Raw genomic sequence first — 27,352 nt, forward strand, 5'->3', positions numbered from 1 at the left:
TCCTCACCGACTCAACAAAAAAAATTAGCTCTGCACTTAATTTGGCTAAATTCCAGCATTGAGAAGTAAAAATATTATTTTGACCGGTCGGTATGCGATTGAACATCGATCTTTGTAAGAGGGCAGGTGACCAGACATTTGAAGGGAACTCAGAATTAGCTCTGTGATATCCGCTTGCGCGCCCCGTTTCATCTGTAGAACTGCCGTACTCCCGCCAACCCAAATTCGCCACTTCCCATGCCACGCTCACCGATGAGCGGTAGCTCCTCCAGTGCGATGCCCTGGCGCAACAGGTGCTTGCGGATGCACGCCAGCCGCATCTCGTTGGGGCCCCAGCGCCGGCCCAGCTTGTGCACGTGCTGCACGCGCGTCACGAAGCGCATGTCATCGCTGAGCCGGCACTCGGGCCTCCAGCAAGTGGGCGGCGCTACGCGGCAAGCGCCCGTCTCCTCCACCTCCGCCCGCGACCGTATGCCCTCCACGTACGCCAATGGGTCCAGGAACTCCCGCGCCGTCGGGTACAGCACCGGCACCTCCGGCAGAGCCTGCGCCAGGAACGAGGGCGCGGCCGATGCCGACGCCGACGCCAGCGTGGGCGACACGGGCGTGGGAGCGGGCGCGGCCCAAGGGGCCGCCGGTCGCTCATTGGTCTCAGTCTCGTCCCCACTGGCAAGATTGCTGTTGCTGCGGAGACGCTTGCCATGTGAGCGAAGCGTCGGTGGTGGCTGTTGCTGCTGCTGGCGGCCGGGGTCAGCGTCAGGAGCACTGCAGGCGCGCCGGGGCCTCTGCGCCGGTCTCGCACATGCCGGGAGAACAATGGCACTGGGAGCGACCGGAGGAGGACCCCTCGTCCCCCGCTGCTCGTCGTCGTGCTTCGCAGAGTCGGCCGAGGGCTGGGATTGGGCCGGATCGGGTGGCGCGGCGCAGGCCCGTGAGCTTTCACCGTCGCCATCGCTTGCGGTGGAGACGGCTCGCTCGACGCTTGCGCTCCTGCGCCTCCGTCGGGTCTTGCGGTCGTTCTCTCGGCCAGCGGCAGGGTCGTCTGTCGGAGCCTCGCTCGTAACCGAGGGCTCCGCACTCTTTTCTCGGTCTTCTTCGTTGCCGCCTGAGCTGGGATTAAATTCTCCGGCGAGCCCAACGGTGATTGCCGACTGCACAGCTTCGCGAGGCGATGCCCGTGGTGGAGAAACGACGCCAGTCTTCTGCCTTGGCGGTGCCGGCTGTCTCTTCCCTTCCACCTGGAAGACAGAGTTCGCCATTTCCTCCAGCTTCCTCTTCTTGTCGGGCAGCGCCGACTGCTGCGGACGCTTCTTTTGCTGCTGCTGTTGGTTCAAAACAGCGCCGGCCTTTGCCGAATCTCCGGATGCCCTCCCTCTAACCTCCGCCGCTCTCTGCCTGCGCGTCATGCGGGTTCCGTTTGCTTCTTCGGCATCCGTGTCGCTACCGCCGCCACCGTGACAGCGGTGCAGCCGAGCCAGACCGTTGCGGAGCTCCTCCCTCGTCCTCGGAGACTCAACGGGAAGCGCGTGTCTCCTCCGCATCATTTCGCGTGGGGGCCCCGGATCAGAGTCCGGCTCGAGAGAGCGCAGCCGGCGCCGCGTCGCCCTGGAGCGACCCCGGGAGACGCCGCCATCGTCGGCGGCTGCGGCGGCTTCGGGCGCGCCGGCCGGGCTGCCGGCGGCGAGGGCGTTGAGGGCGGCGGCGTGGCGGGAGGCGTGGCGGGCCGAGCGACGAGAGCCGCGAGACTCCCTCTGAGCGGGGCCCTGGCTCGTCTGCGGGTACTGTGCTGGCACCGCCGACTTGGAGGCGGACATCTTGGCGGCCTGCGCGCAGGCACCAGAGGCAGTGATGGGACTGGGCAAACGGACGGTCGTTTACCGGGTTTCCAACGTTTCGACGACTTAAAAATCACCGATTATTCTAACGATCATTGCCTTGGGTTAATTGAGAAATATATATCAAAGGATTTTCATATTGTTTGCATAAGATATTCACACACCCGTTTTAATTTCACCAAATCAGATGTTGAGAGAGGTGACGATCGATGTCTTCAGCTGTCATAACCTGTCTGCCATTATGATATTTAATTATTATAACCCACATGCTGTCAGTTATGCAACAAACAAATATATAAAAGGAACTATTTACCCGCCATAAAAAAAAGTTTGAGGAAAAATATTTGCCGAGCAATAATTTTAAGGATACTGGGCATATATATCGTACCTGAATTATTGTGTTTGTTATTTTTGTAATATATGTTGGTCAGCAAATAAAAAATGGGAGCAATGAAATCCAAGATCGAAATATAACGAAGCTTTTCTAAAGGAGCGATACGGATACCGCCTACATATCGCACGACGTATCGTAGTGCTGTATCGCCACATCTCTGCGGCCCTAAATGCGACGACGCCAGCGAGGCGGACTTGCCGGTCTGTAGCCGGCGTCCCTGCTGGCCACAGCAGGAACCTCCTCCGCGTGGCTGACGTCGCCCCTCCCCGCATCGCCGTCGCCCTCCTCGGGCCCGTGGCCGTTCCACCCGGTATCCCCGCGCCAGTCCGGGCCGCGCTGGTGCTCCCCGCCGCCGTTCCACGCGCCACTCCCGCTGGCCGCGACTCGCCGAGCCCGTTCGGGCCTCGGAGGCTCGGCTGTTGGCCCCGTGTCGCTGCCACCGCCACCACCGCCGCCGCCTGGCTCGGCGCTGCCCTTCTTGCGTGCGCTTCTCCGCTTCTCGCCGAGAATGCCTTCCTCCGGCCAGATAAGCTCCTTTTTGATGTCCACGAGCACTGGAGGGGGACCCCGCAGACAATCCGATGGATTGGCAGGCGTGTACAGGAGACTGTGGTACACCCAACTCTTCTAAAAGATGGGGCAAAATATCCTCAACAGAGGGCTCCTCTAGAGGATATTTCAGGTTTGCTTGTATAATGCAAAATACGAATTGTAACACTAAATCAAAAATGTTACTGGTATGAATACTAAGTGGTGCTTTGGCTTTAATTATAATTATCAAATCATCGATATGATTTTGTATCATTGTGCTACAGTATTGCGTCAATCCGGCCTTGGCGATCCCGCTCGCATGCACCCCACTTACATGGGATCGCATTTCTGCTGGGTGGGCTCCTTGGCGGTTTCTTTGGGCTAGGCGTCGGTGGCGGAGTTGGTGGTGGTGGTGGTGGCGGCGGTGGTGGAGGCTGTGTTGGCAGCACGGCGACGGGAACGATTTTCTCGGGCGAAGGACCCTTGCTGGGCCGTGTCGCCACGTTGCCTTGCGTCTCCCGTCGCGGACGGCTGCTCTCCGGGGTCATGCCGTAGTAGCGCAGGGAACTCGGCAGCGCGGAGGAACCTGCGCTCCCAAACAACGCGCCCGTCACCACACCGCTACGACGGGGCACGCGACCCGAGTCGAGAAACGCAGCGTTATGGGCAACACAAATGGCATCACCTCGGAGGCAGAGGTACGTGAGGAAGTCCTCCGTCTTGGGTGTTTTCTTGCACAGGTCTCGCATCCGCCCCTGCACCGCGCCAGGGTAGGGGGCGCGAACGGACCCCGGGTACGAACGGGGACACGGACCCAGGAGGAATGGTGGTTGCTGCTGCTGCCCGAAGCCGAACGGCAACGGAGAGGACCTCTCGAACGCGTCGACACAGCGGCCTGCCAGCCCCACGGAGCCGGCGGGGGACGTCGGCGAGCCCGGGCAGCCCGGCGGGTAGATCTGAGCGAACTTGCGTTGGGCCTGCATGCGTGGCCTGGCCGGGAAACGAGCAGCGATGCACGTCAGGCTTCTCTCATGTGTTCTTCTCAATTATATTTTTCTATGATTTTGCTTTGCGTCAGGAAATGAGCTTGACCGAGCCGTGACCATCGACTCACTACACAATAGAATCCAGTCCAATCACAGGCAGCTGAAAGCTGGCCTTTAACTCGAAGTGTTTACGAATCACTCTGATGTGTGATGTAATTTTCTGATAAATTATTTTCCAATAGCACTATCAGCAAGGAGAACTTGCTACCTCGGTTTAGACTGGGCCCAGAATAGTTATCGGAGAAGTTATTGTAGTTGCTAAACCAGTGGTTCATAAAACCTTTCGGACTCACAGCCACTACCAAAATCTACAGATATTAGAGAAGCAGGGTAACAAAGAATGCACTTAAATATCCTTCCTTTTAATTATTTATATTGGCCTGTGAAAGTCCAGGTGGCAAATTACAAGACTCTAGCACGGTGAGAACTATACCGTGAAGAGTGTTAACCATTCGCCATCAATATGTTGTCATCAAATAGAATCGCCCACGCCCCATTTCGTCAGATCTCTGTAGCTAGGCAGTGTTGAGTCTGGACCTTGCTCGAATGGGCAACCAAGATGCACAACACAGGTGTTTGTATAGGCTGCTGTGGGATTACGTTGTCAGTAAAAAGTGTATAATTCGACGCTCCGGCAGCTAAGCTACCAACCATCACCAACGCACACTGGCTGGTGTGGTGAAGCCAAAGTAAGAAGGTAAAGGTGAAGCCCTGTATTGCCTGCTCGTGCCACTGCTGGTGGAAGGGCACCTACTAGAGAGCCCTTCGAGAGAGTCCTTCAAGAGAGTATTTGGCCTACTCTTCCACACTGGCCAAACGTCTTGGTAGAGAATGGATTACTCGCACTTTTGCCCATCACACGGGACCTGCCGTCCGACTATCTGTGCTATACCCAGTTATGCTGCTGGGTGAATCTAAGACGGTTGGGGGGGGGGGGGTTATAAACTTTATCTGCATTGCAAGTCTAAACTAACCTATTTTTAACCACTTTTTACACGCTTTTATTTAACTCACTCTGTCGTTGTATCCTCAAATCTTGTAACTCATTTTTAACCCACTTCCCTATGTGGTATCGACTGCAAACTTGGTATACGTATGTCTTACATACGACAATACTACATTCTATCATTAAAAAAAAAAATGTAAACAATCTTTTTTATATGTTATGTTTCGGCTTGGGTCTAATTGTCCACGCTCAACTAACGTTGGCTGTAAATCACCACGGTCCCTTACGTTATGGCAAGCTTCGGACCCACTTCTTGGAGTCATGGAGTTCTTCCATTACTAATAGGGTACATTTCATTAAAGCATGTTTAAAAAAATATATTTTTAAATGATTTTTCCAGGTAAGGCCCACTTAGTTATATAGCTGATTTTCAGAAGTGACCTGGCCACAAATGAAAGCTCAACAAAGTGTATTATCATGTGGAAACTTATAACAGCCAAACACATATCCTCAGCAGCACCCCTGGAGTCGTGAAGTATGATCAATATAACCCCCACGAGCCTGCACGGAGGTCCTCATCTAGCAGTGGATGGATTCACACGTCCACATGTACATCGGGCAAACCCAACACCGACCGAGGTTCCGTCTCGGACAAACGCCACCCGTGTTTGAGAGCGTGACCCATACCAGGTGACAGCAGCCAGGGCGCCAACGGGCCTCGCTCTGTCCACAGTCTCCTCCGAGTCCGCATGGGAAAACACATCCTGCCGCTGCAGCACCGCCGCTCTTGACACTGACAGCAGCAGCAACACAATAGCAACCACAATAACAGCAAGAGCAGTAATTGCATTATACGCATTGCACGGTTGGCTATGTGCGGTGCGAAAGAAGTTCAACAGACATGCGTACAGATTGTAGAGAATCAGAATCTTTATTTAGACTGGAAGAATCTGATGAGCTATGCAGCTCTTTCACAGATGCTCAGTAGGGGTGGGTCCAAAAGTTACAAACACCACAAGAACAGATAGGAGTGTAAAGTATAGGAAAGCTAAGCAAGTCACTAAATATAAGTAAATCTCCATATATATAAAAGGCAAAGTTGTGATTATGTGTGTCTGTTCAAAATGTTTAACGTACTTCCTGACATGCAACAAACTTGAAATTTGCCATGTGGGTACTTTCCAGACTGTATACCAAAAAAAAAACCTCACATATTTTTTCTTGGGGGTGGGGGGGGGGGAGCTCAATAATGCGCATGTGGAAGCTTAACGCATTGTAGTGTTGTGGTTAGCGCGCTGCGCTACGAACCCGGCGACCCAAGTTCGATTCCCGCTCAAGGCCACCACCAGTGCCAATTATTTTAACTGGTCCTGGGCCTCCCATAGGTCGACTCAGCCTCAAACGAATAACTGGTGTGGTGTGTGAACATCGCCACTGGGGAGACAAAGGCGTCCGGGCGTGGTGAATCCAAGTCCCAGGCAAAGCCAGGTAGTAAAACTAGTAAAGTATATAAGTACGAATTGCATAAGTACATCAATTCCTGCCGATTTTTCAACACCAAATGCAATCTTGGGCAAGGCAGCAAAAAAAAGTCCAAAAACTACACAGACAACACACAGTAGTCATTCAATACAACTGCACGTTAACATTTAACTATCGATACAGGGGTAAGGATAAAAGTCACAAAAGACATTTGCAAATGTGATTGTGTCCAGCACTAATATTCTGCTTCAGAATAATTTTTGAAGAAAGATTAACGATGTTCAGGAAACAAGGTTGTTCCAAAATGTTGGTCTTACAACGGCAAAGGCTTTGTCACCTATTCCAATTCTTGTTCTTGAGAAAGTCAAAAGGCCACGAGATGGACGTCTTAGGTTTCTTGTGTTTGACAAAAGGGTTAACGAATAAGCAAAGTATAGTACAGATTTGTCAGTAGGGATTTTATGGATGAATAAGGCCCAATATAGATTTATTCTTGCATCAAGTGAAGTGAGATTGGATTTAATGAGGTCACCATGGTGAGTCTTGTATGGTACATCCAGTGCAAATCAAAGAGCAGAATGATAAACCAGGTTTAGTCTCTTTCAGGATTTCATTAGTAGCTGATCTCTAAGCAGCATCACAGGAGCCAAAGATTGGTATAATGATATCTTCAACAATTTGCAGGCAAAATCTAATGGGAAAACAATGTTTGTTTCTATATAAAAAACCCTATTGGCTGACAACATTAGAAGATTTAATGGCAGGCTTATTTGGAGTGAACTCTTTAGGTAATGTGTGTTCCTAGCAGTAGTACAAAAATGACAGAACCAATGCCATGAATCTGAAAAATACAATTAAGCAGAGATAGGAAATTGGTATTGTGAGTGACATTCATATTGTATCGTGAAAAATGATATCGCGCCAAACCGAGTATGAAACGTAGAGGAGTGGAGGGGCTGGGGGAGGGGGTGGAAACGTGCTGAATGGATTAGAGGAATCTCATTGTGGGGAGGAGAGGGGTGGGGGGGTGAGCTGGCAAGAGGGGGAGTGAGCTGGCACGAGGGAGGGGCGATTGCACACGCAGGTGGAGAGCGCAAACAAAGGCAAAGATTCTCCACATAACCTGAACAGACTGTTGGATAAAGTGGTGTTAGCGCACCTATGAATGCCGGCACCGCACATCAGTCACACTCACCCACCCACATGCCTTCAATGTTACAGTTCTGCACTCACATTGTTATGAAAATAGCCTAGGAATTCCCGAATTAAGTGGAAGCTCGCTTAACCGACTGGCTTGCCACCTTATTCATAGGTGTGCACAATATTTACTATGCTTGACTTTAAAATTTAAAATGTATATAAATCACAGCCCTATACCAATCCACTACTGGATGAAGGCCTTCGGACGGCAACGGCATGCCATTCAAGGCGGATGTTTAAACATACTTCTCCACGCTGGTTAGTGTGGGTTGGTGAAGGCAAAGTGGCCCAAGACTGGTTCAGATATCAAACGCCACTGATGTTAACCGGGGCCAGCAGTCGAACTCGGGCACAGAGCGCGGTACGATAACCACTGTACCACCGCTCCCCACCTTTTATACAATGAATGCATGTTATGCAAATTAGAAAATGTTTGTAAACTGATATACAACTGTGAAGAGAATGGGATTAAGATCAGCTTCACTCTCAATTGTCAGCTGAGCAGGTGTGGGGCTAGAGTGTACGCAGATTTGGTGCGATCATTAAATTACATGCTAACTGAATGCAAAGCCACAGATCGGGAAAAAATTTTACACTTTTAACAAGACTAAAAATTCATTTCTGAATACACGGCACGTTACAAATCATCGATTAAAAATACATCGTTGGTTTACATTTTTCTGCCCTCTTTCCCCAACTTCATCACAATTCTGTTTGAGGGATCACATCACGAGATGAAGAATCCAATCGGAATGCTCAGAGCAGTGCAATGGCCCACAGAAGCGGATACCACCGAGTTACCTCAGAAAATTCTTCAGTGACCTCTGCTTCACACAAGCATGGCGAGGCTCTGTTCTACTCACACTGCCAGAGGGTAATGTCCGTTGCATGATGGTCAAACAAATATTATGTAAGTCAAGAGCTGGAATACAGCCAAATTAAGTGCCGAATCAAAACTCCACCACGATTTTGAGTTGTAAGAACTCATTTAATGAGGATTTGGGAGGGTGGGGGATGGGAAGAGGTGAATCGCTGGATGCCTAGAGGATATAAAGGGTGGATTCCAGCTTAATCCCTGATAACACTAACATTCCAAGGTTTCAACTAGAGGGGTGAACAGGGATGAAATGTGGAATGAGGACCTAAAAGGCACCCTACACGTGCCTGGGGGGCATCGCCGGGCATAGAGTGAGGCTTGCCACATGAAGAACATGCACCGTACAGACGTATGTCACCTGCTGCGGTGGATATTTGAAAAGAAGATCCAAAACAAAATGTAGTCTTCTACACTTCCTTTATAATTAAGGTGGAAACCGGTAGCAGGCTATGGCCACTTTCTGTCGACTTTAGCGTCAGACTCCACAGGAAGTGAATTACTATACTTGGTTGTTTAATTATGGGGATTGTGAATTGTTAAGCGTCCAGCATGGGACTTTAAGCAATTTCTCATTTGAAGCCGACCCGACTCTGTGAATGCAAAAGATCAGCCATAATTTTTGGTGAACCAAAAATATATTATATCTGTGTATATAGACTCGAATATATATGCAACATTTAATATTTCTAGCCCCTTTCGCAATATTGGAGTGGAGCAGTCATTAGCACAGTGCACTATGAACTCAGAGACCTCAGTTTGAGTCCAAACCCACAGTCTAACGTGAATTATGAGCAATATCTGAAAGGGTCTCATCACCCGCCCACCCATTCATCAACCCTCACTCAGCAGTGTACAGTGGCGTTAAACAACCCCCATAACTGACACGACACAAGGAGGCTTTCATCTAACACCGGAGTTAAAAAGAGTTGTGGATTGAATTGTAACTTTAGAATATCACTACAAATTACATTATTTACCCCTACAGTGAGTAGCGATCGCATACTTACTTGTCTTAGATGTGGATGTTTTACATTTGCAAAGCGAATTGTTAATCAAGCTACAGCTGTGCCCTCATCCATATTCGCTTACACCCGCCCGTGATCACAAGACTGCTGCGACAAATAACAACGAGCCAATGGAATTCACAAGCAGGTGCTTTCTGAACATTGCCAATGCGCCTTAAATTCAGCATTGGTATGCGATGAGTCTGGTAGGTCCAATGCCAATTAATTTTGACGTTCTTTCATGTTGGCAATTCATCCACCATATCCAGTACTTTGAAGGGTTGGTGGACTACACAGAGGCCATTGTGAGTTGCAAGCCTGCTAAACCTGCTCTGCTGCGAGGTGGCTGAGATATGGCAAGAAAGAAATTAGGTTCATGATGACCCATCTGTATGGAATTTTGAGTGTTATCCACAAGTATTCATGACTTTCCTCTCGCATGCAAAATGCTAACTAATAGCAGTGGCCAAACGTTCTTAATGTAGGACCATCTTAATAACCCTCTTTACTGTTTGTTTATAAAGTCTTTGTCGAGGCCACATGAATATAACACGAGAATCTAGACGGATGCGATTCCCATCTCCCATTACACTCAACTACCCCAAACATGTAATCGTGTTGGATGGGTAGGAAGCATTTGGCAGTGTGGAATGGGCCTTCCTTTTTGCAGCCTCTCAAAATCTATGTCACACACAGCCACAGACAAATCCTGTTTATCGAGCATCTAAAGCACCCAAAATTGCACACAATGAAGTGGCGTGGCCAGTACCACACCTGACCGACTGTCTACCCATTTGTCATTCAGCGACAATTTAGGCCGAATAAAAACAAGGGAGGCTCGGAACCAGTTCTGACATCACTAGCCACTGATGTTAGTCATGGCCAGGAATCAAACCCAGCTGGCAGGATTCATAGCACATTGCACCAACCACTACAACAACGCTCCCCACAGACACATTAACACACACGGCACATGTGGGCGCATCAGCTTACAAGGAGTCAATTATGAGCTAAAACAGAATGTGGCAGGCGAGCGTTGTAGATGTAATCAGTAAGAGGAGCCTGCGATGGGTGGGGTGCGTTTGTGTAGGATGGAGGAGAGGGTAGAGAGAGTGACATGAGAAATTGGACTCTGCGGGGAATGGGAATGAAGATTTAAAACAAACGAGTTCAATTATTTTACGTGTATGTTGAACTATTTTCGCAGCGTACGTAGTCAACCGTGCTACTCGGAATAGTCACGGTAAGGAGATACTGTAAACCGACTTACAGTAGGAGATCACACTGTGGGGCCCTGGAAAACGGCATTTTAAGGAAAAGAGACTCACACTTCACGTCCAAAGCACCACCAATGCCATCATCATCGGCACAGCTGCCACCAATGTCAGTGACCGCCGGGCTCGCCGATGGCTTCTTGGAGGCCCTGTGGTCCTTCAGAGAGAGGTGCAGGGCCCTCTGTACATAGCGCTCCTCCCACCATGGGATGCCATTGTTGTAGTCCTGCGGGTGACGGTGTGGCAGAGGGTGGCAGAGGGTGGCAGGGAAAACGTAACGTCAGCATGGGCCCCACATTTGGGTTTCTCACAAAATAAACCTAGCGTTTGCCGGTGGGCCAAGTGACATCGTTTCAAGTGTGCATCTGTTATGAATATCATTGCCTCGTGACGTCATAACGTCCGTACAAGCGAGCACTCACCTGTTGCAAGCAATACATTCTTCAAATTACTCGCAAATAGGAACAGCCAAGTGAAAACGAAAACAAAACAATTAAACACAATAAACAGACGAGTGAGGTTCAATGGCAAAAAGCATTGGCACTGAAATTTTATGATCCCAGCATTCGGTTTATCCTCGAAGATTGAGAGGGAACAACATTAATTGTAAGAGAAACCAAGTAGTTTTGAGTGTGTGAACACATGCCGATTACACGTAAATGTCTGTCTGACAATACTTAAACAGCTGGTCAGTGCATGCTGGTGGAAGTCGGCTCCAGGACCGGTTCAGGTAACACTTGCCACTGATGTTCGCCATTGACAGGATTCAAACCCATCTGGCAACCCCCAAAAACCAGCCCACTATGCAGAGATATTTAATCAAGCAGTGGACTGGCAAAGGGCTGAAGATGTTTTATTATTATAATTATATATACAGCAATGTTACCTTTAGGCTAATGGCCCGAAAAGCACAGGCAACACAAGACCGACAAGACAAAAACGAAACAATACATACAAGACAAAAAAAACCAATCAACTCTTTTAATTAAATGGGTGTGACCCAGAATACTAATGATTCATCAAGATGCTTAGGCTAATGGCACGAAAAGCACAGGCCACACAAGGCCGACAAGACAAAAACGAAACAATACATACAAGACAAAAAAACAATCAACTCTTTTAATTAAATGGGTGTGACCCAGAATACTAACAATTCATCAAGATGCGGAGAGCTGTGTGGGAGGAGTGCATTTTAACATGCCTTAACAAAAGCAACTTAAGCCTGTGGATTTCTCAGGCTTTGGTTGAGGTACGACCGCAAAAGCTCCGTTTAATGAGATTCGTCACAGTCAGTCGCTGCCTGCAACTCTCTGCTCGCGTCCCATCGGCGATTCATGACTATCATGAAAACTAAGACTGAACATTTAATAATAGTTACAGATCCCGATGCAGATTCATGCAGCATTTGTGTGCTCAGCTCAACGTCCTTGATTTCAACAACTGACACGTTATCCCTTTCCACAAGAGAGACGTAGGATGTGCTTTTACGTACACTTATCGGTTTATATTATGAACTTAGTGATGTTTATCGTTGGGTTTCAACATCACACTGCCACAATAAGACCAACCACGTCACTCGGTCATTATCATCACCTTTGTCTCTCCTATGCACAGGCCTTTGAGGCCGAGTTATCCTAGTGGAGGCCCAAGGCAGGTCCAGATGCAACTTGCCACTGAAGTTCTACATGACCAGGAACTTACCCGAGGTCGTCGACAACGCAGTGCCATGCACAAACCCCTGCCCCGCTACTCCCCACACGACGATAATTTCACCACTAAGCATAGCTGACATCATCGCTGGTGCTTGTGTTCGGCGAGCCACATCATGGGCAGACACCCAACATGTAATTCTAGATTTGAAGCTTTCGTGACTGCAAGGAATCATATTCTTAGGTTTTTTCGGTAAAGTCACGTACGTAAAACATCAAAATTAATGAAAATAAAATAAAAACAAAAATCACGACGTTTCGGAGGCAACACAAGTCTCCGTCATCAGGTGGGACCGTCACAGCCGAATTAGCTGCATCAAGTGAGGCAATGATTCAAGAAGTAATCCCTTATAAGCAAGTTGAAGGGGGGAGGAGAGGGGGGGAGCTCATCAGAATGTGGTAGCCAATGAATGGAACGCATCGGGAGGGAGGGGGGCGGGGCTCAAAGACAGCACGGAGCGCTAAGCACAACGCATCGGGAGGGGGAGGGAGCGGGGCCAAAACAATGGACGACGGCTTGGACGCGGCTGCCGCTGCACACGCCAACACAATGGACAGAGAGGGGGGAGGGGAGGTCTGATACACATGATAGACAAAAGAACGAAAATGCCCATGTTGATACCAATGCTGGCTGAACAATGAAGAGAGCACTGCCAAAAAATAACTGGGGATGTTAACACTCGGTAAAGTAAAGTAAAATAGTGCCTGTCAGATAAGATGGTCTAAAAAAGTGTAATTAAGTCTTTTTTGCGTGGTTGATAACATCTTTCCAATGATTACTAAGTTTGTACCCATCATCACGGTTGAAATTATGTCTGTGTTTGTATATTTGTATGGCTTCGTGTACAAACCTTTGATGGTAGCCGGGAGGTTTGCAGAGAACCTTGGTCTCGGAAAAGACAATTTCATGAGAGCCCACCGAGTTGTAGCAATGATCGGCAACGGCAGAAGAATCAGTTCTGCCGTGTTTCAGATCTGACTTGTGTTCGCGGACACGATCAGAAACATGACGTTTCGTTTCTCCAATGTAGCAATCACCACAAATGCAACTCAATTTGTAGACTCCAGGATACTGTAAGTCAGGAACGACATCCTTCACAGATGGAATCAGATCACGGATTGTATGCACTGTACTGAATCGGACTTGGATCTTATGTTTGTTTAGAATTTTGGAGATCTTTTTGGTCACGCCTGCTATGTATGGTAACGTGATGGTTTTGGTCGGAGTTTCAAGTGGCTGTTTCTGTGTGGTGGAAGAGACAGCTTGGCGGATAGTACGGTCAGAGTATCCGTTCATCCTGAGGGCCCGATGTACATGTCTTAATTCACCGGTCAGGTGGTGTTTCCGAGACCAAGGTTCTCTGCAAACCTCCCGGCTACCATCAAAGGTTTGTACACGAAGCCATACAAATATACAAACACAGACATAATTTCAACCGTGATGATGGGTACAAACTTAGTAATCATTGGAAAGATGTTATCAACCACGCAAAAAAGACTTAATTACACTTTTTTGGACCATCTTATCTGACAGGCACTATTTTACTTTACTTTACCGAGTGTTAACATCCCCAGTTATTTTTTGGCAGTGCTCTCTTCATTGTTCAGCCAGCATTGGTATCAACATGGGCATTTTCGTTCTTTTGTCTATCATGTGTATCAGACCTCCCCTCCCCCCTCTCTGTCCATTGTGTTGGCGTGTGCAGCGGCAGCCGCGTCCAAGCCGTCGTCCATTGTTTTGGCCCCGCTCCCTCCCCCTCCCGATGCGTTGTGCTTAGCGCTCAGTGCTGTCTTTGAGCCCCGCCCCCCTCCCTCCCGATGCGTTCCATTCATTGGCTACCACATTCTGATGAGCTCCCCCCCCTCTCCTCCCCCCTTCAACTTGCTTATAAGGGATTACTTCTTGAATCATTGCCTCACTTGATGCAGCTAATTCGGCTGTGACGGTCCCACCTGATGACGGAGACTTGTGTTGCCTCCGAAACGTCGTGATTTTTGTTTTTATTTTATTTTCATTAATTTTGATGTTTTACCTACGTGACTTTACCGAAAAAACCTAAGAATACCCAACATGTAATTGGAGCACAATCCGCAAACTACTGCACTACCACTCGACACACACAGAGACAAAGCAGCTTCCACTATATATCCACACAAAACGTTGGAGTTAGCGAGCACCTACTGAGGCCTCCCCAAAGCTCTTGTGTACATACACACTGCACCAGGTACTCATTTAAGGCTGAGTTTTCCTAGAGGTCATCCGAGATGGTGTAGAAACCACACGCCACTGCTGTTAAAATTAAACCAGAGTCACTGTGATTCTAGTGCTTGACGCAAAACACTACATACACAAAGACATTCAAATATAGCCAGACTGTTGTTTTTAGTGAGGGATGGCACGGTGTATGTGTGGGTGGTGTGGGTGGCCGCCTTTGTCTCCTCAGTGCTGTTTACACACTGCACCAGGTGCTCAGTTGAGTTGGAAGACACCCAAGACTGGTTCAGACATCACTCTTACACCGATATTAGCCGTGGCCAAGAATCAAACTCAGGCCACCAGTGTCAGAGTGCAGCACATGAAGCATTACGCCACCACTCCCCACACCGAGCGTGTACGGTATATCAAGGCAAAGTTCCCCTTTATACCATTATAGACTTGCAGTAAGCGCTTTTATAAAGCACCTACTAAGGCGAGCAGAGCGCGACCAGCACAACATACAAACATGCAAGAATTGTGTTATAAAAGTTGGCCGACCCGTTGTTTCTGTATTCTGTTACGCTTCGGTCTCTCGGCCCTCTGATGGTTCATCCTCCGGTCGTAGACAGCCCCCTGAGCCCTGCCCTCTCCTCTGCGGTGATGAACCTCGGGCTGGGTTTTGCTTGAGCTTGCGAATTGGGTTGTTGACCAGTCCTTTCCAGTTGTTGTTGTTGTTTTATGTCACAATACGCCCATCGCCATGTCAGACCTACAAATGACAACATCGGTATTCAAATTAAAGATGCAGGAAATTGCAAACTCACTTGTTGCTGTTCTCGGAAGCTAGCAAGGTTTCAGCTTGGATAGTTCATAAAAGGGTGATGACCATGCATAAAACAAGTGTTGCAGGCTGCTGCAGGCTACATTATTAGGAGTGTTGTACTGTACTATACTCTTTGCGTTCTTTTGTAAATCCAGTGTTGGATAAAAGCCTTCCCACACTGTGTCAGCCATGATAATTGTTTGACCATACTTCGCCATGCTGGTCAGTATGACTTCGTGAAAGGGGAGGGCCAAGACAGGGTCAGAAGTCACTCGCAACTGATGTTAGCAATGGCTGGGAATCCAACTCAGGTGGCCGCAGTGCTATAACCACTCTGCCACAACATATATCTGTGCAATAGGACTCAGGTAGTGGTTGCATGCCTGTGACTCACCGCTTTGGAAGCAGGGGTTTGCAGACCACAGATTTGTGACACTCCAAACTCACTGGGCTGCAAGGAGGCCAGGATATGGCAGTACAGTAAGCGGGTTCTGAACCCATCAGTGCAAACGTTTTAGTCTCAATACAGGCAAGATCTCCCAGTTCTCCGGTTTTCTTCCATATTAAAACCACTCATTGAAACGCAAATCGGCCAAAAACATTCCAATGGAGCAGGACCCTCCTGAAAAGAGTCCTGAGACACAGCGAGGCTTTCCTGCATAAATTACAGAATGCAGGGCATGCACACTCAACACATGCACACGCTTTTCTTTTCATTTGTTCTTAACTATGCATTAATTTTCCTGGCTGGGCAATTGAGGTGGCCAGAAAATGACAGTAGATGAATTATTGAAACTGTGTGCAACACCCCTTGTAAGGGATGGTGAGTTTTCTCGCACATTAATCCATTCATTCATTTCAGGGAACCAGGGAAAAGTCCCACTAGTCAGTGAGGCTTTCCTGTGCAAAATTATATGATTGTTGTTATGATTATTATAATTCAGTGTTACAATGGTGATGTAAAATCTGTACACAACGCCAACGTGCCTCCTTCCATGCTGTATTTGACTAATTATACAAACATCATCGGCTATCAGAATCAGAATATGCATTTATCCTGGAGGAATTCGATGGGCTATTAAGTTATTTTTCATATATTTGCAGCAAGGGCAGATCAGAACTATGATCTGTCCAATGATGGATTAAAGCTTCAAGGTGCGATCACCCACACAGCACCCGCAAATTAGTTAATTTAATCGTTCCATCTCCTCTGTGGAAGGTACTTTCAGGGAAAACCACACTATTTCTATTTACTTAAATCACCTTCAATCACAATCAAGTTCACCTTTAATGTTTATACCTCTATTTGGTATGAAAAAATAAGGTTCAATACGAACTTAAAACGTATGTTATTGTAGTATGTAGCATCGATTATTTTTTCATTTAAACTAAGTGCTGCTTAGTGCTGCATTATCAAAAAGTCCCTATTTAAACTATACTACAAAGTACACTCAATAACAAACAAACAACTAATTTACCTGTAACATGATAAGTATATTGTACAAACAATGACTCAATAACCACAGAAAGCAATATCAAAGAGCACACAAGGCATAATTTTAGAATGAGAGTTCTTTGAAGACAAATATTTGTAATCAACATATAAAAAGCAGGCCATGCAAATAGAAGTCGTTTTGAAGACCCAGTAAAATTAGATGACTTTGAAGTTATTTTAACAATTAAATTAAGTAAAATCAATTATTTTCAATGCACACACTTTGATTTGCACTGAAAAGTAGAACATAAATTATTTTGACCACAGAAAATGTAACAAATCTAAAGGAAACCACCCACTTGTATTCAGCACGTCAAATATTATTTATTCTGGGGTCGAAATAATGTATTTTCTACTTTTGAGGACAAATCAAAGTGTGTATAATTAAAAACTTTTTCTAACCCAATTTATTTTAATGTTAATCTTGGCCCAGGATCGGCGGGACCTGGACCGGTTCTTTAAATTAAATCTTGAATTGTCACGCGACACGAGTCTGTGTACCCAGTTTCATCTCGTTAGTCTTCGTAGATCCGAACATATTAAGCGTCAACGATTTGAAAGAATATAATCCAGACAGCAGGGCAAGTTAAATAAAGTGTAATAATTAAAAGCAGCCAGGCCCCGAATTACCAAGGACTGGGGAACGATCTGCGCTGTGGGTGGTGTCACGGTGGGTCAGCGGAGTCGGCCTCACTCGAAACGTTGTCGTACGTGGATGTTAAAAGGGAGTCGTGGAAACTCTTAAGCCACCGGCGAGGAGGGAGGAGCCTTATTGGTCAGAATTTGAACACATTAGCCACGTATACATAATAATGTGTACATTTGTAAGCGTGAAAATCTTGCTGGGTGATGATGGGTTTAGGCATAAATCTACTAAGTGGCGCGACCCAAAAACAAATCCGGATAAACGTTAAAAACTGTAAAATAAATGTATTTGAATAAAAAGTTGCCTCTAAATATAATTATAATTGAACAATGTGGCCCTATATAGTCTCCGTCTCTCCACATACACGAAATAAAAGTATTTAATACAACCAATCATTGTGGGAAGTGCATAATTTCAGCAGATTCGATTCAAAACAAGAACAACTCTGGACTAGTTTCGACACGCAGTGTCTCATCAGCAGTGACGCTTGCTTGAACAAGTGTTGATGGAACTAAGCGATGTTACAGATAAGGGACACTCGTTACGTTGTGGGCCCTCTCACGAATATTGTGTTCACTACACAATATTGTCAGCATTCGTTTCACATTCATCAACGTTCACTTGAAACTAATGACGCACGCGGCTTTAGCGCATGTGCACATCAGCCCTTTCGTCAATCCACTGCTGGTTGATTAAGGCGCTCACCCACGTGGCAGTCGTGGATGTTACAGAATTTGACCATACTTCACCACGCTGGTAACGTCTGGGGGGGAGGGTTGAGGCGCATAGGAGTACAGTGCAACCGTGGATTTCGCTGCACAGCCAACGCAGCCGTGCAAAGCATATCCCCTTTAACTACAACATTAAATTGCCACACGCAATAAAACATTACTTCGGCTGGCTTGGTGCCGTCTGATCAAACAGCGCAACACGAGAAACCCAGAGCGCAACATTGTTAATTATCTCCATCACGAGGCCTCCTTTGCTAGCCAGTATCAGTGTTGTTTTGTGTTTGCATTTGACTGCAAGTATCGTGGTTAATGTAAACACGATTCCTTGCAAAAGGTGTCAGTTTTGTTTCCATAAAAAGAGGGAAAAGCCCCCTGGTAGTAAAAAAAAATCATCTCGCAAACCCCTCGCACGACGAGACGGAACGCAACGACAAAAGCAGCGGGCGACGTCGCGACATCGCCTAGCGGGAGAAGGGAGAAGACAACAGCGGAAACCTGTGGCGGAGCGGCGTCTCTCGGCTGTCCTCGCCCTCCTCGTCGTCGAATGAATCGCCGAGCGGAGGCGAGAGGCTCATCTCACCCCCTCGCTCGCAGGGCTCCTCACGGCACGGCCGCCTCACGCCACTGAAGATGGCCGCTCCGTGTCGGCGGCTGAGGGACGTGGGGAGGGAGAAGGGGGAAGGGCGGTGTAGCGAGGGCGATCCCTCACGCACGATAACTTCCCTCCACCTCGGCGCAGCGTAACATCTTTGCCACAGTCAAGCCAAGCGTGAGTTCAGTTGTTACTCTCCTCTAGCAATTTGTATTAGCGCCGCCGCCGGTGCCGCATCGCGCGCTGTGTGCGCCACACGCGCTGCCGCTACGCAACGCTTCGCTCGCCGCGGGAAATTTGTTGTTGGTGGGCGGGGCTTGGTGTGGGTGGGCGGGGCGTAGGGGTTTTAAAGGGGAGGGGTTTCGTTGGGGTGGGCGGGGCTTGTCGGCAGGGATTGGGGGAGGGTTGTGTTGGGGGGCGGGGCTTGGTGTAGGTGGGCGGGGCGTGGGGGTTTAAAGGGGCGGGGATTCGTTGGGGTGGGCGGGGCTTATCGGCAGGGATTGGGGGAGGGTTGTGTTGGGGGGGTGAGCGGGGCGTAATGATGGGCGGGGCTTGGTGTGGGTGAGCGGGGCTTGGTGTGGGTGGGCAGGGCGTAGGGGTTTAAAGGGGAGGGGTTTTGTTGGGGTGGGCGGGGCTTATTGCGCCTGAGGAGGAGTTTATTCGGGGTGGGCGGGGCTTGTCGGCAGAGATTGGGGGAGGGTTGTGTTGGGGGGGGGGCGGGGCTTAATGATGGGCGGGGCTTAATGATGGGCGGGGCTTGTCGGCAGAGATTGGGGGAGGGTTGTGTTGAAGGGGGTGGGCGGGCTTAATTATGGGCGGGGCTTGGTCGCGATGGGCGGGGCTTAGTGTAGGTGGGCGGGGCTGTGCGGTTGAGGGGCGGGGTTTAGTTTGCAGGCGAGATGTTTCGTGGTTGTAGGTGGCTGATTGGCTGAACTGGATGTTTTATTTTGGCATAAGTCGAAGTCACTGGGGAATACCTTCTCATTCTCATTGTCGAGAGGCAGCTGGATGCACCAAAGAAACCTGGTTACTACGTCAGAAACAAAACATGAACAAAACCATCAGCGCTTTGAGATCCTTGATGAAAATCGCTTTATAAATGGAATTATTATTTTCAACTAACAACATGTTAACGTGGTCACGTGTCTTGATAGTGGTGGTGATGCTGATGCTGCTTTGGCAGTGGTGCACAAGCACAATTAACAAAGTAAGCCTCAACACGTTCACTAAGAGCAACACTGTGTGGCCTTGAAAATAAAATGCATTATACAATAGGTGACGTTTCAGGCAATAGCCCTTGTTCATAGCGCGTATAAAAGGGCCACAGAGATAGCGTGGAGACTGCATTGAACACCACTATTCGGTTTTAAACTTGGCATATGACGTTTCTTTTTCATAGCTTCATATTCAAACGTCAATGTTTTGTTAACTGTTCACCAAGAAGGGCAATTGCCCAAAACGTCGGCTATTGTCGATATCTTTTCCTTTTAAGGCCACAAATGTGTTGCATTTTTTATATTGTAGGGCGGAGCTTGATTGTAATGGGCGTGAGCTGACGGTGATTCTGATCCGGCCCTCACGATTCGATAATCGCGACTCCATGTCACGATTAAAATAATCGATTCTTTACATCTGACGTCACGGAAGTTTATCGCGATGTATCATAAACTGTCGTCGTCTGCGCTCGTTGATTGGTGGAGTGCAACAACTGCACGTGACCAGTAGACCTCGACAATGGTATTTCATTAATTAGCTCCTGAACATATATCCATACGCAATAGAATGGCGATATCATCTTTCACGATACGATATTACTTCGCTCGATACGTATCCAAATAATAGCAATAACAGCAATTTAACTTTGTAATGGTGATTCAGATTTTAGTTTTATTCGTCTGTATTTTGCGCTTTGCTGTACAAATAAAGATGAGCTCAACATTCTTCAACCGCAGTTCATTCAACATGAGCCTCGAAATGAAATGGGTATACTGGTAGGAACCACCTGGTTCCACCAGCCCACAGGGGATTATTGTGTCCGTACGTCGTGCATCAAAAAATGGGAGAGGTGGGGCTGGGTGGAGAGGGGAGGGTGGGAGGGGTGGGACTGGGTGTGGAGGGGCTGGTCACCCCGTGGTGCCCTTATAAAACTCAACGTTTAACCTACTCACGCCGGCTTGTGTCCGCCCTCACAGTCGGCCATATTTGCGGAATACACCACGCCGCCATTGACCCTGGCCATTGACCGAGCAACCCAACGTTCCTACCAGCTCCCTCCGCAGGAATGTGTTAATTGTCACAATCCGGATAGAGCACGTGCTCTCAGTTAAACCGGAGATCATCGTTGGCATCGAAACCGGCCTCCCCACACTCACCTCCTCCCAGCCTCCTTTTGCAACCTAGCCGGAGCATCGGGGTGAAGTATAGTCAAACATTTCCCGTACATTCCATGGTGTGCAAAGGTCATCGTCCAAAAGTTTCTTGAGAAAGTGTTCTAAATTGTAATTTACATACAAGACGTAAAAAAGCATTTCACGTTGAAAACATTCAACTGTTTTGAGAAATATTGAAGACAAATTTAATTCCATTCAATATTTTTCCACAAGAGTCATTTATATCCTCCGTGTACATGTACAGCCTTTTTAATCCACCGCTGGATGATGGCCTTCCCACGCCGTGTGGGCCACGTTGAGTTTGTGACCTTAATTCTAGATTTGAAGCTTTCGTGACTGCAAGGATTCATACTCTTAGTTCTTTCGGTAAAGTCAAGTAGGTAAAAAAATTAATTAAAATTAATAAAAAATAAAACAATAAAATCACGTTTCGGAGGCAACACAAGTCTCCGTCATCAGGTGGGACCGTCACAGCCAGATTTTATTGTTTTATTTTTTATTAATTTCATTTGTGACCTTACTTCACCACGCTGGTCATTACTAATTGGTAAGAGCAGGGAGCATAGACGTGAAGGGCATAGTACCTTGCAATGTATTTCTCTGCACTGCCCTATAATGGTACCACAAAGGGGCCGTCCATAAATGACGTCACTCACCTGGGGGGGGAGGGGGGTCAGACATTTGTGACGATGTGTGACGAGGGGAGGCGGTTTGAGAAATGTGACGTCACGTAAAAATTCGCAACTTTAAATAAATATAGACAACACGTTCTACTTAATTAAATAGACTTTTTAATAAATTAGTGCAGCGCCACATTAAATACGCACTACAATGACAGTAGTCGAAAGAGATTTGAAGCATGTTTTATTTGGGGGGGGGGGCAGAGCTTTGTGACGTCATATTTGAGGGGGGGTCTGACTTTTTGTGACGCCGTGTGACGAAGGGGGGGTAAAAAATCGTCAAAAATCGCGTGACGTCATTTATGGACGGCCCCAAATCCTATGACACCCTGTGTGTGCGCATGGTGGTTATCCATACAAGCATCATGCAGGCTCAAAGCTACTTAATTGGATGTTGAATGCGTTCACAAAATCACAAAAAGCAGGGTAGTTACAAATGCACGTTTATTCTCATCAGCCACAAGGTATAAAAAAGAAACAACATTTCTCCTACAAATTCATACAGTTGTTTTAACTAAGCTTCACCTTTCTCCAATTTTTTACGTTACCCTGCACGCATTTAACTTTCATCGCAGTGCAGAAATTGTTAGTCCCCATATTCAATGAAATCTACGTTAGATGCTCGTTCGGGGAACGTACGCAAGTTACAGACATCACGTTGACTGTGAAGAACAGTGGCTTGGGCAGTACGCGTCGGGGCTAGAAAGGACGATGGCAACCGGTGGTTGAGACTAACGACAGAGTGGCAGTCAACGGAGTGAACATGGGCAATTCACCACGGGCATGGAACAATTAAGTCAGCTTGCATGCAGGAGCTCGATAGTTGCACCGCAGGGCTGTGAGAGATGCTGACAGATTCAGGCCTTCATCCAGTCGTGGACTGATTAAGGATAATTAATGTTAGATGAATGACTGCACGTACAACAGCACTCTGTTACGTCGCACTCTTGTTTACCGATCTAAATCCCATCATTATAGAATAATACAATAGGACAAAAAGGCATTGTCAGCTTACATAGGAGATTATGGGTTATCAAATAAATAATAAATACAACTATTTTACCTTTTCACATGAAAAAAATTAGATCTATCAGCCTATTGGCCTTCAGGTCAAATATTCTCCAACAGTACTTGTTTCATCAGCCAAACACTGCTCCGGTGTTGAACTTATTAGTCCCATCAGCAGAGTCTGGACTGTTAAAGCGATATTGTTTGGATGCAGATGCTCTATGGAACAGCCCTTTGATACCACTGTGTGGAACAGACAGACGCATGTCTGTTGAATATCTTGACAATCACCATCATTATTATCACGAGTGATCGTCTCTGCATTGCCTCCCAAAGCCCTCTCTATCCCTCGCGGTCCTGAAACGCCACGGTCCATCTCACTCTCACACACGAGTTGATTCCATCGCTCCATCTCCGCGGTGGTTCTCCTCTCGAATGCGTTAATGTGTATTTACTGAAACTCTGTTATTAATTCACCAGTGCAAATTGTATGGAAAAACTGGAACCCTGCCATAGCAGAGATAAACACTTATTTGGTCTGAATAATAACAACAGTGAGTGAAGCCGCTTGCCCGATAAGCGATGTACATTGGTCAGGAATTCAAACTCAGAACCCGAGACTGTAAATCCGAATTGTAATTTAAAATACAATTGTCAATAACACGTGTCCTTAAAATATAAATATAATAGATTACATTTTAGGCATTGGTCATTCTTGAGAGTCTAAAATGTCACTTATTGTGTAACGCCTATTAAAAATGTTCCTTTTAAGGCCACAGTCTTATTGACGAATGTATTGAGTTTAATTTTTGCACCACTGCCAACGTAGTATCACCATATAATTAGTAATTTGAAATGTCTGAGGTCTATTTGTGTTGCAGAGGTAAACAACTTTAATTAAATTATATAAGCTAATACAACTTAAACCGTTTAGCATATTAGGTTATCTTCCGTAAGTGCTGAGGTATTTCTTGGCGAATATTTCACCAACCCGCACTGACCAGTGTGGTGAAGTATGGTCAATCACCTCCCACAAAATACACTCCACGGAGAGGCCTTCATCCAGCAGTGGATTAACAAAGGCTTACTCACTATTATCGTCATATTACTGTTACATGCATGAAGACAAAGGCGTGAAATTGAATGATAAATTATTGCTGAACTGCATGAAGTTTTTGGCACAAGAATGACCTAAGACACAAGCAACATATTCATCGACATACTCTTAGGTCTTTTCGGTAAAGTCACGTAGGTAAAAATAAAAAATAATAATTACTTATTAATAATAGAAATAAGAATAGATTTTTTTCATATTTCTATTATTATTTCAATTTTTAAATTATTATTTATTTTTACCTACGTGACTTTACCTAAAAAACCTAAGATTATGAATCCTTGCAGTCACGAAAGCTTCAAATCTATATTCATCGACGTGTGTGTGGGGGGGCTCTGAGGGTCTTGTAATGGCCATGTCAGAGCAATTAGGGTACCGCGGTGACGAGGTGTTAATTGCGTCGCCTGGTATGCAGGAGGGAGTGGGTTCGATCCCGACCCTGACGCCTGCTGTATATTTGAAGTTTGTATGTTCTCCCCGTGGTCACTTGGATCTTTCACCAAGGTATTTCTGTTTTCCCCTCCACATTGAGCAACACGCGTTTAGATTATTTGGCTGCTCTATATGTCCACGTGATGATAAGCCACGCCGTTGAGCAATCATTTGTGGCGAGGTCACTTCTGAAGAAGAGCTGCATATCTCAGTGGATCTTTCCTGGTAAAAATACAAATAGTGCTTAGTTCAATTAGCCAGCACTGTCGAAACACCCTTGACGGAAACGTGACTTAATTAGTGCTAAAAAAAGAAGATACAAAACAAAATGAATAAGTGAAACGGACGCGCACGAACGAACGGACGCCGCTCAAGTTTTCTCCGCGACGGCATCCACCACCCACACCAACCGCGCTCCATCTCCCCTCGTGCCGTCCTCCCCCCCGAGGACAGCCCCCCTGTGCCCCCCACTCGTGGAATGCAAAGCGAGACCCCGGCACCCACGAACACCGTCACAGCCGCCACCGCCGCCACCTCCACCACAATCCGACTCCTCCTCTCCCCACTCGCCGGACGTGATGGTGCTGAGGCTGCCGGCCGGCGTGCCGCCGCCTTCCACGGCGTACACCCGGGGCGGCGGGTCGTCCGGCTGGTTCTCGGCGCGGGCCATGATCCGAGCCAAATAATGGCTGTAGTCCGGCGGGGGCGGCCGCTGGGCTTTGAAGGCCGGTGGGGCCGGGCGGCCCGAAGCGGCCGTGCGGCCACCACGTAAACCGCCGCCGCCGCCGCTACTGCCACCGCTACCACTGCTGCCACTGACACTGCCGCAACCGCTGCCACCGTAACCAAGCAGAACTGTCGAAGACGGAGATTCGGGGGTTACGATGCGAGCGGCGTTGGACGCTGCGGCCTCCGACGCCGGGGCGCCGGGTATGGGGAAGCGCGGAGGATTTCCAGATAACGTTTCTCCGATCGGCAGGAAGTGCGCTCTGCCTTCGCCTCCACCATGGGCTGGCAGGCCAAGGTCAAATCCAAAACCGTAGCCGGGGAGTGACACGATCGGCTTGCGCGATTCCGCGTTCCTACACAGCTCGAGGCTCTCGTGCAGTTCCACATTCCCACCATATTGTTTTGGATCCTTACTGTGTGCTTCTTGATTAGTGCTGTGCAGTTCTGGATTCCTGCTGTACAATGCAATATTCTTGTTGTGCACTTCTTCATTTCTGCCGTACGGTTCCAGATTCCTACTGTGCAATTCCTGATTCTGGGTGTAAAATTCCGGATTCCTGTTGAACGATTCCGGATTCCTACTTTGCGTGTCCGGATTCTTACCGTGCAATTCCTGATTTCCGCCGTACAGTTCTGGATTCCTGCTGTAAAATGCCATATGTTTGTTGTGTGCTTCGTGATTCATGCCGTACGGTTCCATATTCCTACTGTGCAATTCCTGATTCTGGCTATAAAGTTCTGGGTTCTTGTTGTACGATTCCGGATTTTGACTTTGCGGATCCGAATTCTCGCCGTGCAATTCCTGATTTCCGCCGTACGGTTCCGTGTTCTTGTTGTGCGTTTCCGGATTTCCACTCAGCTCGCCTTTCTGCGTCGTTCCGGACGAGCGGGCTGCGTAACCCGATCCGGGGCGACCGCGGATGACGGAGAAGTACGCGTCGGAGCGGGAGGGGAGCGCAGGGCCCTCGGGGTCCCCGTCGCACGGCGACGATGACGGCGAGAAGCGAGGGGGGCCCTCGCCGTCCGCCGCAGGCCGAGACTCAAGGCCCTGCAGCGGCCTCTGCAGCTCAGCCATGCTGAACAAGTTCTGGTGAATGCAGCGAGTCAAGCAGTCAAGTTTCATCATCGACATGGCCATTGTCAGTCACGGTCCATCGACTACTGGATGGACATCCTCTCGGATAGGTTCCATTTGCTTGGTTTCATTTAGTCATTGACAATTGCATAAACTCAACTTTTATTCATTTTACCAGGTAAGGTCCAATGAACTATTTGCTCTTTTTCAGAAGCGACCTGGCCACAAATGATCACTCAACGAAGTGGCTTATTACGTGGAAATAGCCAAGAATACTCTAAATGCACGTTGATTCTAAATGTGGAGGGAAAATTCAAAGAACCCGGACAAAAATCCACACGACCACAGGGAGAACATGTTACCTCCAAATATGCAGGCATCATGGTTGGGATTGAACCCACAATCTCTTGGTTACTAGATGAGGTAGTTAACATCTCGCCACCGTGATAGTCCTTTGTCAGACCACTGCTGAACCTTCAAACTGTGAGTCAAGCAAGAGCGTGTTTTTGGCCTACTCTTCCAAACTGGCAAAACGTCTTTGGAGAGGTGGTAAACACCCACACTCGAGAATCGCTGATCGACTTACCGTGCCATACCCATTTATCCTGCTGGATAGAGGCGAGGCAAATTCAAGAATCTTGCACCATTTTTCATCTACTGCTCCAGCAGATGGAATTGTCCTGGCGACCTCTGGATTTCTCATCCAGTGTAGTAACCATTAAACCACGTCAGCATCGTATGCCCCAGTACTACAGTGTATATAATCGAAAGAGCAGTTCTGTGGGCTCAAGTGATCAGTTGAATAAAAGGATGTCATTAATCAGCGTGTCAATATTGAACCTAATTACTTGGCAAAGCAAGCCAGAATGTTATCAAGGAGCATAGACCATCACGCGAACTCTAGTCACGCTCGCAGTAGCGGCTTTTGGTTGGCCATCGACCAAAGACGGTGGTCACTGCATCGCGCGGCGCTTTCAGATGCGCTTCTGCGGTCGTCTGGATCGCTCTTCCTTCGGATATTAGGAAGCCTTTGGAGCTACGCACTTTTAAATCATCTAGATTGAAAACTCATTTGTTTGGAACTGCTTTTTTGTGCTTCGTTTGTTGTCCTTCTCCCGCATCTCCGATTAGCACGGTTGGCT

The 27,352-nt window shown here is 47.7% G+C and overlaps 2 protein-coding genes across 2 annotated transcripts in view; both read right to left on the reverse strand.

The window, feature by feature from the left end:
• The window catches only part of LOC144732346 (uncharacterized), a 39,924-nt gene extending 20,838 nt beyond the window's left edge, over positions 1 to 19,086 (reverse strand). The window contains exons 1-8 of the mRNA XM_078613825.1: positions 18,686 to 19,086; positions 15,054 to 15,264; positions 10,644 to 10,815; positions 5,440 to 5,545; positions 3,446 to 3,750; positions 3,095 to 3,346; positions 2,428 to 2,783; positions 251 to 1,823 (exon numbers count right to left, since the gene is read on the reverse strand). Of these exons, the coding sequence (XP_078469951.1) occupies positions 251 to 1,823; positions 2,428 to 2,783; positions 3,095 to 3,346; positions 3,446 to 3,750; positions 5,440 to 5,545; positions 10,644 to 10,815; positions 15,054 to 15,107 (2,818 nt within the window). The 5' untranslated portion in view covers positions 15,108 to 15,264; positions 18,686 to 19,086. The remainder of the gene's footprint in view (positions 1 to 250; positions 1,824 to 2,427; positions 2,784 to 3,094; positions 3,347 to 3,445; positions 3,751 to 5,439; positions 5,546 to 10,643; positions 10,816 to 15,053; positions 15,265 to 18,685) is intronic.
• The window catches only part of LOC144732237 (neural-cadherin-like), a 146,445-nt gene continuing 137,744 nt past the window's right edge, over positions 18,652 to 27,352 (reverse strand). The window contains exons 37-38 of the mRNA XM_078613636.1: positions 24,907 to 26,222; positions 18,652 to 18,841 (exon numbers count right to left, since the gene is read on the reverse strand). Of these exons, the coding sequence (XP_078469762.1) occupies positions 18,652 to 18,841; positions 24,907 to 26,222 (1,506 nt within the window). The remainder of the gene's footprint in view (positions 18,842 to 24,906; positions 26,223 to 27,352) is intronic.

Source organism: Lampetra planeri, chromosome 42, assembly GCF_965212315.1.
Source record: "Lampetra planeri chromosome 42, kcLamPlan1.2.h2, whole genome shotgun sequence".
NCBI classification, from domain to species: Eukaryota; Metazoa; Chordata; class Hyperoartia; order Petromyzontiformes; family Petromyzontidae; genus Lampetra; species Lampetra planeri.